This window comes from Sarcophilus harrisii, chromosome 2, assembly GCF_902635505.1.
Source record: "Sarcophilus harrisii chromosome 2, mSarHar1.11, whole genome shotgun sequence".
In the NCBI taxonomy this organism is placed as follows: Eukaryota; Metazoa; Chordata; class Mammalia; order Dasyuromorphia; family Dasyuridae; genus Sarcophilus; species Sarcophilus harrisii.
In genome coordinates, this window is record NC_045427.1 from 444,322,544 (window position 1) to 444,335,587 (window position 13,044).

The 13,044-nt window shown below is 44.9% G+C and overlaps 1 protein-coding gene across 3 annotated transcripts in view; it reads left to right on the forward strand.

The window, feature by feature from the left end:
• Positions 1-13,044, forward strand: part of GSN (gelsolin) — a 75,799-nt gene that overhangs the window by 61,524 nt on the left and 1,231 nt on the right. For all 3 annotated transcript variants that reach the window (XM_031954218.1, XM_003757083.4, XM_031954217.1), the window contains exons 9-16: positions 684-899; positions 2,703-2,836; positions 4,339-4,429; positions 5,473-5,643; positions 6,731-6,905; positions 9,081-9,205; positions 10,705-10,782; positions 11,457-11,517. In XM_031954218.1, the coding sequence (XP_031810078.1) occupies positions 684-899; positions 2,703-2,836; positions 4,339-4,429; positions 5,473-5,643; positions 6,731-6,905; positions 9,081-9,205; positions 10,705-10,782; positions 11,457-11,517 (1,051 nt within the window). The remainder of the gene's footprint in view (positions 1-683; positions 900-2,702; positions 2,837-4,338; positions 4,430-5,472; positions 5,644-6,730; positions 6,906-9,080; positions 9,206-10,704; positions 10,783-11,456; positions 11,518-13,044) is intronic.

Sequence of the window (13,044 nt, forward strand, 5' to 3'; positions counted from 1 at the left end):
TCAGCAAAACCAAACAACATATCAGTTATGCCTAATATATGTATGGTTTCTTTAAAAAAAATTTTAAATTTATTTTTCTTTTTAAATATATGTATTATTTCATACCCAGAGTACCCTATTTCTGCAGACTTCATTGATTTTTAATAGTATTTTATTTTTTCCAATTATATGTAAAGACAATTTTTAGAACTCATTTTTATAAGCATTTGATCTCCTAGTTTTTTTTTCCCTTCCTCTCTCCCCTCACTCCTTTCTAAAATGATAAGCCATTTGATATAGATTATATATGTGCAGTTATGTAAAACATTTTTTTATATTCATCACCATCGTGAAAGAAGAAACAGTTCAAAGAGAAAAAAACCATATATAAAAAAATAAAGTAAGTAGAAACCATATGCTGCAATCTACATTTAGAGCCCATCTATTCTTTATCTAGATGTGGATAGCATTTTCCATCATGGGTCCTTTGTAATTGTCTTGGATTACTGTATTGCTGAGAAAATCTAAGTCATTCATAGTTGATCACCACACTGTTTCTATTTCTATGTATAATGTTTTCCTGGTTCTGCTCATTTCACTTTGCAGAATTCATTTACTCTTAGTTTAGTTCTCTTGGAACCCTAAGGGTCCTGGAGATACAGTGAGCCCTTCACTATCTTACCCTGGGTCTCCTTGGTCCCCAGATCCAAGTCCTCCCAGACGGCGGGGAGACCCCGATATTCAAGCAGTTTTTCAAGAACTGGAGGGACCGGGACCAGACCCAGGGCCTGGGAGTGGCCTACCTTTCCAGCCACATTGCCAACGTGGAGAGGGTGCCTTTCGATGCTGCCACCCTGCACAACTCCACGGCCATGGCTGCCCAGCACGGCATGGATGATGATGGCACCGGCCAGAAGCAGGTAAACCGTGAATGGAAGCCCTGGGGGTGGGGTGGAGAGGGGGGAGTCTTCCCAGCTCCAAATCATACGTTTTTCCATTGAAACGCACTGTTCTTGCAGGCTCCAGACATGCTAGGAAATAGATCTAGATCTATAATTATAAGGTACTTTTTAAAACAACAATAATAGCTTGCATTATGTTATTTATATTATTATATATTATATCTATATTATATCTATCTATATATCTATCTATATATATATCTATATCTATAGATAGATATATAGATATATATATCATTTTAAAGTTTTCAAAGCCCCTTAAAATGTTACCTCATTTTATCCTCACAACAGTCCTAGGTCGTAGGTGCTCACATTGTCTTCATTTACGGATGAGGAAACTGAGGCAGGCAGGAGTGCCCTGCATCTAACAGTCAGGAAAGGTCTGAGGCTAGAGACTCAGCCTGTCTTCCTGCCTCCAGCACCTCCGCTGACTGATAGGCCTTTGGCTGCTTAACAGTGGCATTAACGTCTCTGTAACCGAGGGCTTTAAAGCCCTTTACACTAATGGCCAAGCTTGCCGAGGGTTTGGCTCCCTAAGCTCCCGATTATGGATGAGAAGCACTGTCGGGGGGAGACGCCGGCTCCAGGACCCCCAGCCCGGGCAGGTTTCAGGCCCGGCCCCTGACCGCCAGAGGGGCGGTGTTGGTATGGAGCCCGGCAGAGGAGAACCTCGGGGGCTTGGGTCAGACGCGGTTTAGCCACGTTTCTGGCCGCCTGCCCGCCCTCCCGGAGCGGCGTTTGATCCTCTGTGAGTGGGAGCCTGAGCCTGGGAGAGGAATTGAGGGCAGGGATCGGATTTCCCTCCCCAGCCGACCCCTCCATTCTCTGGGTGACCTTGGCCGGTGATGCTGATAATAACGGACTCTTGTGTGGGACTCGGCAGTTCACAAGCCCTTTTGCCCACGTGTCCCCTGCATCCCCACGAGGTCCCGAGGAAGCCCCTTTCTCACACCTGGGACGGGGGCGAGGAAGCTCTTGCTCAGGCTCGGGCAGAGGGAAGGGCCGGCCCAGATCCGGCGCCCTTACCCTGCCTGCACCAGGTCAGGGACGCCCCCTTCTCCGGCCTGGGCTAACCGTCCCAGCGCCCGCGGGGTCCCAGCTAGTTTGGAAGGTGTCTGCGGCCCGAGAGCCACCAGAGGGCGATGCAGCACGGCAGACAGGCGGCGGAGGCGTGGGCCGGCTGCTTTGGGCTCCCAGGGCTTGCGGGGCCGGGAGATTACCCCGACTCCGGCCCAAGCGCCGGGCCCGGGGCAGCCTGATAGTCGGTGGAGGACATCCTAGTCCGGGGTGCGGGCTCAGAGCCGGGGATCCGCAGGCTGCCGAGGGACTTTAAAGGGTGAGGCTGCCCGTGTTTTCGCTTTGCGGGTCACTTCCCAACAACGGTGCCTTTGGGTGGGCCTGGGCTCGGAGAGCTGTGGCCCCCGGGGGGGCGCGGGCCGTGGTTGGGCTCCAGCCCGGCCGCCAAAGGCGAGCCCCTCACGGACCTGGGGACCGCCTGGCCCGAGGTCACAGGGCCGCAGCAGGCGGCAGCTGGCCCCCACTTACCCACGCAAACCCTCTCACTTCGGGGAGGAAACTGGGGCACAGGGAAGCGCCGTCCCCGCACAGGGCTCCTTCTCTGGAAAGTCGTGGGGATTTCGCATTTGCTCCCTTCTCATTGAAGTCTAGCCCTCCTTCCCCCCATCACTAGAAGGCTAACTCGCTCCTGCCTCCTGCCCGTGCCCCAGGCCGCATATCCCTGACTGTCTCCTTGCCTCGCAGATCTGGAGAATTGAAGGTGCTGACAAAGTCCCAGTGAATCCCTCCACCTACGGCCAGTTTTACGGCGGGGACAGCTACATCATTCTGTACAACTACCGGCATGCGGGCCGGCAGGGACAGATCATCTATAACTGGTGAGCCTCCGGGCTGGGCCTTGCTTTTCCTGCCTGAAACGGAGCGGCTGGGCCCATGCTTAGAGCATGGTGGCTTGTGGTGACCGGACCTCTTACTGTCTTTGCATTTAAGGTCTTCTGAGGCAGCTGAGTCTGAGGGTCCCAGGGCTATATATTTGCTTGGAGTGTTGAGACCAAAGGAAAAAAAAAAGATTCCTTATAGTCTACTGTGGCAATATAAGAACAATAACAATGGCTAGTATCTGTATGGTGCTATAAGTTGTGAAAAGTGCTTATCACATATCATCTTATGTTATTCTCCCATAACCCTTGGCGGTAGATACTATTTTTATCCACGTTTTATAGATGAAGAAACTGAAACATTCAGAAATTCATTGACTTAGGCAAGGTCACAATCTAATTAAGAGTTATTTTATTCTCATACAACCCGGGGAGGTAGATGCTATTATTATTCACATTTTATAGATAAAAAAACCTGAAATATTCAGAATTCATTGACTTAGGCAAGGTCCCAATCTAATTAAGCGTTAAAGCTGGATTTGAACTCTGATCTTCTTTCCTCTTGAACCATAGCACTCTGGGTTCCTGTAATATGAAAGCGTTGGCCTATAAGCTGTCTAGGGACCCTGAAATATTATGAGTCTGTGCTGTTCTGAATCCCAGATCTTGATGCTTAGGAACTGAATGTGATGATGCAAAATACCTGCCTTTTGTTCAAGATCTCTACGGCAGCTGCTTATTCGAAACTTCCATTGGAGAGTGAAGACTCAGAGGATCAGAGATTGAGAGTTGAAAGGGATCCTAGAAACCAATGAGTCTGACAGTCAAATGACTTGTCCATGCGTACATAGCCAGTAAATGTCTAAGGCAGGATTTTAGCCTCTGTCTTCTTGTGTCTAAGTTCAGATCTCTGTCCACAATACTACATGATCTTTCAAAAAAAATTATATATCTCCTTTCCTGTTCCTTTTTGATCACCTTCTGAGTCTAGGGGAGCATGAGCTCCAGAAGGATTTGCATGTGTGGGGGCAACTATGAGCCCCCCACGTAAGTCAGAAGCACTGATTCCAGTCCAACTCATCCCTAAAATCCCTGCATAATATTGGGCAAGATAGTGCCCCTTTTAGAGCTTCAGTTTATTTGCTCATCTGTAAAGTGGGGATTATACACCTGTCTCCAAGAGACAATGTATAGATGAGCAGAGATAATAAAGACAGAGCTCAGCAAAACATTGCGAAAATGGAAAGTGACAGTAATTATAACTCACATTTATATTGTGTTTTCTTCAAGATGAACCTGAGAAGTGGGGAGTTTATTAATTATGATTTCCATTTTACAGAAAGTAAAGTCCAGAGAAATGAAGTGTTTTGGCTTGAGCTCATATTTAATGATAGGACTAGCTTATGAACCCAGGTCTCCCGATTACAAGGCCAATGTTCTTTCTATTATGTTTGCTGCTTCTGCAATGAGAAGACTGATGCTGATGATTCCTACTATTTTAGGCAGGGGGCTGATTCTAGCCAGGAAGAGCGCGCCACAGCTGCCATCCTTACAGTACAGCTGGATGAGGAATTGGGCGGTACTCCAGTGCAGGTAACATAGCTCCCTTCCACCCTGCCTGACTAGCCTTTCACTGCCAAATCTTAGCCATACCTGGGTCTCCAGGGCCAGGCCCTTCTGTACACTGGCCAAAGGAAACTGATGCACTATCCAAGGGGGGAGAGGTCCATTGCTGATACTTGTTTCATGTTGGTAGAGCTGGAGGAAACACAAGGATGCTCCTGAGAGACATTTGCAGCTGTCTAGCTATGGTGTAGCAACCCTTTTCCCCCAACAATCCAAGTCATGTTCAGTACCTTGGAAAGGGAAAGGGGAAAAAATGTATGAAGGGCAGTGAGCGGAGAGAGAATGCCCATAGCCCACTGACCCCCTTGAAGGATCCAAGCCCCTTGTAAGCAATCATTTTTAAGCTGATGGTCAACTGCCCTGGTTTTTGCCCACAATACATATAAATGCAGGGATGCTGTTTACACATAACATATATGTATTTAAATATGTGTACATACAAATGATTACTGGCAAAATGCCTAATCACATTGTACACATGTCTACATCTGTTCATGTGCTTCTCTGCTTGCACACGTATGTGTAACCAGTTGGTATGTGCCTCACAGTGTTCATTATTTTAAGGGAGTAATTGTGTGGGGAAGAATTTGTAAGGAGTTGTACCTAGATCCCATGGCATGCACATGTATGTACAAGTACACACAAACACAAGCAGTGTTTTACACATGCACTGCATGCATATTCTGTGAAATATATATGTGTGTATAAATATATATGTATGTACATTACTAGCACATATGCATTGCCCATTGCACACAGTGTAAATATGAATATGTAGCTTTGCACATATTATACGTAGGTACTGGTAGATAAAAGTATATCCCTGTCACATATATGCAGACATACACAACCTTCACACAAACCTCCCTCCTTTCCCCCTGAGTTTGGTGGGAGGGGTCTTAGAGGTTCGGATCCCTGGGGGAGGGTGGGGGAAGAATGACCTCCCCATCCCCAGCTTGGGCTCCTTTCTCCCTGTCCCCTAACATCCCATCTTCATTGCCTTTTCCTAGAGCCGAGTCGTGCAGGGCAAGGAGCCTGCCCACCTGATGAGTCTGTTTGGCGGTAAGCCCATGATCATCTACAAAGGCGGCACCTCCCGCGAGGGTGGACAGACGGTCCCTGCCAGCACCCGCCTCTTCCAGGTCCGCTCCAGCAGCTCTGGAGCCACCAGGGCCGTGGAGGTAATAATCCCCCTCCCCCCTTCTAGTCTGGGGCTGGAAGGAGGCCCAGGGACAGACCGGGGACGCATAGTCAAGGGCTTATAGTCTCTGGCTCCCCAACCTTCCCTCCAGGACTCCACAGTGGCCCTGACCATGAGCTATGAGAGAATACTCTGAGCTGCTGCAGGCAGCTGTCTGGCCGCAGGAAGGGAAAGCAGAACTGGCCCTCCCCGAAGCCTTATGGCCCAAGTGGGTCAGAGGGAGGCTTAAACATCTCAGCCTTCCCTTTCGTGCTAGCAAGAGGAACTCCTGGAGAGCCAGACCGCCACAAGGTTGCAAAAGGTAGTGGAGAGGACAAGAGAGATTTGGACCGCTGTGAAACCCTAGACCTTCATCAGACTCTCCCCTTTGCTTTTCGTCTGCAAAACGAGGAGCACACCTCTACTCTACTTACTTGTTAAAACTGCTTTGTCAGGGTCAGTGGCCATGAGTGTGAACTTGACCTGAGCTTGAGTTGGCATCCTCCAGGTCATATGGTCTGGATCTTTAGGCTGCTCCCAGATGATTCTTAAGGCAGCCCTTCCTACAATTTAATTTTATGGTTCTGTTCTTTTCCCTTCTAGAAGAAAGCTCTGCCCCAAAGAAACAAAATAGAGGGCAGTGACCAGGAAACCCCTCGGTGTCAGTGCTGAGTGAATACCCATTCAGAATAGGAGAAGAACCCCCTGATTCTTTATACAGGCTAGGAGACTGAGGGAGGGTCATAGGATTTTAGATTTAGAAGGGACCTTGCAGTGGCTCTAGTCCAGCTTTCTCATTCCCTAGATGAGGAGACTCAGGCGGCCAAATGAAATGGAACTCCGGTCTTCTCATTCCCAATCCATGCTATTTTCCTGCCTCTCTAATGTTATTATCCAGCCCCATTTTTATAAATATTCTGATGGTTGTCTAGTTCATTCTCCTAGGTCTCAAAGAACTTGCTTTGTCCAAAAAATTATGGTTATGAGTGGAGCTTGTGGGGGAAGCACTCAGGACATTCAGGGTTTTAATCTGGTTATTAGTACATGAATGATTTTCTTTGTGGGGGGGGCCCCCCACTTTTCCCCAGGTGAACCCAGCTGCAAGTGAGCTGAACTCCAATGATGCCTTTGTTCTGAAAACCCCTTCATCTGCTTATCTGTGGGTTGGTGAAGGAGCCAGTGACACGGAGAAGTCGGGGGCCCAGGAGCTGCTGAATGTCCTGCAGGCTCGGTCTGTGCAGGTGGCGGAGGGCAGTGAGCCAGGTAGGGACCCTGAAGGAAGGGCTGGCATGGATGTAGGGTTGGGACATCCTTCTGGAAAATTGTGATTCCCTCCCACCTTTGATGGCCTGTCCTCCTCAGGCACAATGCAGACCTCATCCCAAAGGAGGGGATGGTTTTGGGCAAAGGGACTGCTGACTTGACTAGCAGGGTTAAATAGACCTTTACAATTCACTGACTCACCCCTTATTCCAGCTGGGGAAGGGAGGGCTCTCTGCAATCCATTTCATCCCTTCCTCTGTCTCCAAAATCTATTGTCCCTCCTTTCAACTTCAGTGACTATAGTGGGCTCAGCCCTGACCTAGGTGCTTTGAGGACTAAAAATAGAGATGACAAAGTTCCTGCCCTCAGACAGCTTACAGAGTAGTTGAGAGAAAGACTTAGTACAGTGCTGAGCACTTAATAAATGTTTATTGACTGATGGTTCACATGAAACAACATATATACAGCATGGTGCATCAGTATCACGAGAGAGCTAAGATTCAAATGCTGGCTCTGACTTTTACTAGGTACCAGACTGGAGGCAAATGGCAACCTCTCAGGACTTTGAGCTTTTTCATCTTTAAAAAGGCAGCAACGCACCTGAACTCAGCAGAATTCTGTGAGGATCATTATGATCACCAAAGAAATTTGAGTTTTTGTGTGCCGAGTCTTCAATGAGTGCTATAAGGCTTAAGTGTTGTAGGAATCGAGGTGGGAGAGAAGTCAGCTTGGGCTGCAATAATCAGGGATCTTGGAGGCAGGAGACTCCAGCTGGACCCTGAAGCCTGAGTAAGGGCTGGAGAAAAAGGACAGTGTATCCCAGTGTTGTCCTTAGTGAGAGGATTGTCTTGTGCAAAGAGCTTGTGGTGGAAGGCTTTCCCTTTTAAAAAATATATTTTTTTAAATTAATAAGCAAGTTTTCCCCTCTTCCACTTAACCCTAATGAAACAAACTAAAGGAAAAGAAAAACCTTGTAATGAAAAGTCAAGTGAAACAAATTCCAACTTTCTGCACCTTGAGTTCAACTGTTAATTGTAAGGAAGTTGGTAGCAGTTTCATCTGGAATTGTAGTTATTCATTGTGTTGGAGTGCTTACTTTTTCCAGAGTTAATGATCTTAGTAATATTATTGAATAAATTCTGATTCTGTTCATTTCATACAAGTTTTTTCAAGTTTGTTTAAAATTGTTCTTTTTGTCATTTCCTATGAGTTATTAATATTCCATTACTATCATATAAACAGGAATGTGCTGGTAATTGGTTAACAATAGGTTCTCTGGAAAAAAAGGGGGGTCCAACAATATGCTTTTTAAAAATTTACTTAAGTAGAATTTCATTTTTCCAAATAGGCATAAAGATTGTTTTCAATATCCATTTTTGTAAAATTTTGTGTTCTAAATTTTTTTCCCTCTCTACCCTACGTCTCCCTTCCCCAAGACAGAAAACAATAGGTTAAATATGTGCAATTCTTTTGAACATATTTTCATATTTGTCATGTTGTACAAGAAAAATCAGACGAGAGGAAAAAAAACACAAGAAAGAAAAAAATGTTGAACATACTATATATTTTGAAACATATTCAGTTTCCATAATTATCTCTCTGGACCACAGTATACTTTTAAATTTAATAAGAGTCATTAACATTTTTTATCAATTCTTTCTTAAATCTTAGTCAACAGCAAAATCCATCAAGTCTGCTTTGTAGCACTTCTGGGGTGTAAATGTTCACACAGAAAATTTAACATTAATCTTTCCATTAATTGGAAACAGTTTGGATTTCAGCTCTCTACTGCTTACACCATAATCTCTCAATGTTTTCCCAGTTTCTGGGCACTCCCTTAGTTTCTGATTGTTTGCTACAACAAAAGGAGCTGCTATAAATATTCTTGTAGACATGGGTCCTTTTCCCCTAATCTCTTTGAGGTATGGACCTAGCAGTAGTATATCCAGGGGTATTCATCACTGAGTAACTTCTAGGGCAGAGTTTTGTTTTGTTTTGTTTTGTTTTGCCTACATAGTAAAGACAAGAATTAATGGGGTTGTGTTTGGTGGAAGAGGGAGACCTGGGGAACTGTTGGTTTGACCAGTGGTAAGGATTCTTCCTCCCCTAATGAGACCCCAGGTTGGTGAATATATTCAGAGAGCAGCCCTTTATTAGTCTCTTTGCCCCTCACAGACAGCTTCTGGGAAGCCCTGGGTGGGAGGGCAGCCTACCGCACCTCTCCACGGCTGAAGGACAAGAAGCTGGATGCCCACCCCCCTCGTCTCTTTGCCTGCTCCAACAAGATCGGTCGCTTTGTGGTGAGTTCAAGAAAAAAGGCCTTGAGCCGGCTCGGCTCTTTGCTTCCCACCCTTGGACAGGACAGGAGTGTGGGGCCATTTGGGACCAGAGACCTAAGAAGTTCATTTGATTGAATGTAGCCAAATGCTGTTTTCCTTTGCATGGACAGAGGGGTAGTGGTCATCCCCTGAATTTTCATCATCTGAGACATTCATGGAGCAAAGCCAGGTCCCATCCTCTCTTAGTTACGTGGGCCTTGGGAGCACCATTAAACCTCCCCATGTACACGAGGAGCAAAATCACTTCTTTCTGTTGATTGGAGTGTGAAACCATCACAACAGGATGATTCCTGTAAGTTTGTAAAGGCTTAGGGAGATAGAAATCAGATCGCTGATGACAGGACGGCTGAATGATGCTCTAAACGGGGCAGATGGAATGGCAGCCATGGCCTGGTAGAGAGAGAGCTGGCCTGGGAGTAGGGAAGAACAGGGCTCAAATCCTGCTTCTGATACAAGACATTTAACCTCCCAGAGCCCTGGCCACATTTTTAAGGCTGTAAGTGGCAGGACAAGTGCCTTGAAGGAGGAGTCTCTTCAGCAGGAGTTCTGATAAAATCACAAGTCCGTGATCAAGAAACAACCTCAAACCACAGGCACAATGGGCTTATTCCCAGTGGTAAAGAGACGGGTGAGGTAATTTGCTTCGTGTGGGTACATGGCCCCGTTCACATTGGCCCCCACACAGCTGGGTATCACAGACCTTGATTCCACCTCAAACACTTCTTTAGCTATCTGAGAATGAGTCACTTAACCTCAATTTCCTCATCTGTAAGATGGGATAATTTTGGTACTTACTTCCCAGGGTTGTTGGGAAGAACAAATGAGATATCATATACATAAAGTGCAAACCTTAAAACACGGCGTTAGTGCTACTTATCATTATTCCTAAGAGTAATCCTGAAGGAATTGGTGCCATTCAAAAAATCCAAAATGCAAGATTTCCTTGCTGCACCCTTGACAGCTGGGAGGCCTTTCTGTGGTCTGAGGCCTTTTCACTTGCTCTGAGTGGGGGGAGAGAGCTGCTTTCACTATGCTATCATGGGAAGGGCTATCCCAGGGAAGTTGCTGAATGGACTCCTTATCCCCACTTGACCTGACCTTTCAGCAGTTTGGACAGGGAGAAAGCGGAGACGGGGAGAAAGCTGAGAATGCCCTCCCACCAGCTAGTTAGCAAAGGAAGGGGGAGGATGGGTCAGCAGCTCTAGCGTGTGGGAAAATCATTGCACTAGGAGTGGGAAATTCTTGATTTGAGTCTGGATTTCACTATTTTACTGACATTATGATGTTATTTAAATCATTTAATACCATTGAAATTAAGCATCATTCTTTAGAAAGTAGAGATTTTGCCTTGATAGCACCTATAGCATATGGGTAGCTTTAGATGATTCTGAATGGCTAATTCCAGGAAAAGGGAAGGGATTTCTTCTTTTCTTTCATTAATCTTTCCTGCTTCTTTCCAGATTAAAGAGGTTCCTGGGGAATTTATGCAAGAAGATCTGGCTACAGATGATGTCATGCTCTTGGACACCTGGGATCAGGTCTGAAAGTTGGAGGGAAGGAGAAAAGAGGGAGGGAAGATAGATATAAGAAAAGCTTGCTTAGCTGCCTAGGCTCCATCTTCCCAAAGGGATGGCATCTCTGCTGTGCTTAATTGTCTGGGAGAGACTATAGCAAACTAAGTGTACTTTTTCCCCTAAGGTTAGACTAAGGATAAGATTCACTTTCCCTCCAAGGGCCTCCAGTGAAGTTCTTGCTCTGTGTCCTTTGGACAAGCATATATAATAATTGTCTCTGGGCTCTCGCAATGTTCTGTTCTTCTGGAGATGGGTTTGTACAGAATGGAACTGGAGGTTCAGACAGTTCTCTAGCTATTGAAGAATTACAAGTACTAGGAGCTTCCTTTAAGCTTTTACACCCTAGGACAAGATCCAGACCACCTCGCCCTAGTGGCAGCTCCTCATGCTGTAGTCCCATCTTCCTTCTTGTGGCAGAACCTTCAGCTGTTTCTCCAACAGACTATACAGCCTAAGGGACCCCAATTGTAATAAGAACATAGAGCTATCTCTGCTTCCCAGATTGAGGACTCAGCCTAGATTCAAGTACAAAGAAAAATAATATTTGAAAAGATCATTTCTAACCTCCCTCATCAGCTTTTACCTTAGAAAATACCCTCCCCGTATGTAACCCATCATCCTTCATGTTGAATGTACAGGTATATGTCTGGGTTGGAAAGGACTCTCAAGAAGAGGAAAAGACAGAAGCCTTGACATCTGGTAATTTCCTGTTACTTTCTATTTTTATGTGATTCGGTGGGAAGTGAGATGGAGATCAGGACAGGTGGAGGAGGTTTGAGGTTGGTTCTCCTGGATGAAGAAGGCTCAGTTTCTGAGACTCAAAGTTTCTTTATAAGTAGCTATTTCCCTCTAGCTCATCCTCCTATAATTTCACTCTCTTCTACCTAAAACATTCAAAAGACCAACTAGTAAGAAAAGCACTGGACTGAATGAGAATGAGAAAGCTTGGGTTCCAGTCCTGGCTATCATCTTCTACTAGTATAACCCCTAAAAAAATCCTTCTCTTTTTTGGGCCTCAGTTCCCTCTGCAGGAAAATGTTAGATTTAGGATGTTAGAATACTAAAGAGTTTCTAAGGTTGCCTTATAGTTTGAACATTTTATGTTCAGTGTTAGAACATTTAGAATTTTATGTTCTAGCTTAGCTCACCTAGACAAGATATATAAAATTCTTTGTCAACCTGAAAGTGATATTATATATGTCAGCTTTTCTTATGGTTCCTTCCAAGGCCCCTTCCAGCTCTAATAATTTATGTTTTAATGCACCTTCTAGTCTTAACTTTCTTTTATCCAATGAAACAAAATTGCAGTGATGTGTAATAGCAGAATACCCAAGTGAGAAGGGACCTCAACGATCATCCAGTCCAAGCCATGCCTAAATTTGGAACTCCTTTACTATACCTCTGACAAAGGGTTAAATCTACTCACCATTGTTAAGGAAGACTTCTTTGCCTCCCAAACCTGCCCACTTTTGGACACTGTAATTGTATAGGAAGATTTTCCTTCAATTCAGATGAAAGCTGGCTCTTTACCACTTTCAGTCACTGCTTCTAATTTTTCCCTTGGACTCTATGTAGTTGTGATTGAACTATGCAGTTCAGGTTGGCTTTGATATGCTACTGGCTAATTTTTAGGCCCAATTATTTCCTTAGTTCAGAAATCATTTAACTAATATTGTCATCTCATCCACATCTTTCCATCTTGTTTAAGAGATAATCATGAGATACTTTGCCAAATGTTTTGATCAAATCTAGGAATACTGTGCCTATCACATTTTCCTGAACTCCCGGTCTAGTGACCATACCAAAAAAGAAAATCAAATTGATCTGCCATGACTTATTCTTAAAACTATGCTGTGTCTCAAGCATTACTACTCCCCTTTCTAAACGCTCAACCCCATCTCTTATCATAAGTTCTACAATTTTTGCTAGAATATCATGTAATTTGTTTATATTATTCTTCAGTTAGAGAAGCTAGGTGGTACAATAGATAGGTGCCAGGCCTGGAATTAGGAAGATCTGAATTCAAATCTAGTCTCAGACTCTAGGCGAGTTCTCTAATCCTGTTTGCCTCAGTTTTCTTATTTATAAAATGATCGGGAGAAGGAAACGGCAAATTACTCCATTATTTTTGCTAAGAAAATCCCAAATGAAGTCATGAAAAGTCAGGCATGAATGACATAACTAAACAATTCTTCAGTTACTTATTTTTGCTTTCATCTTCTAAAC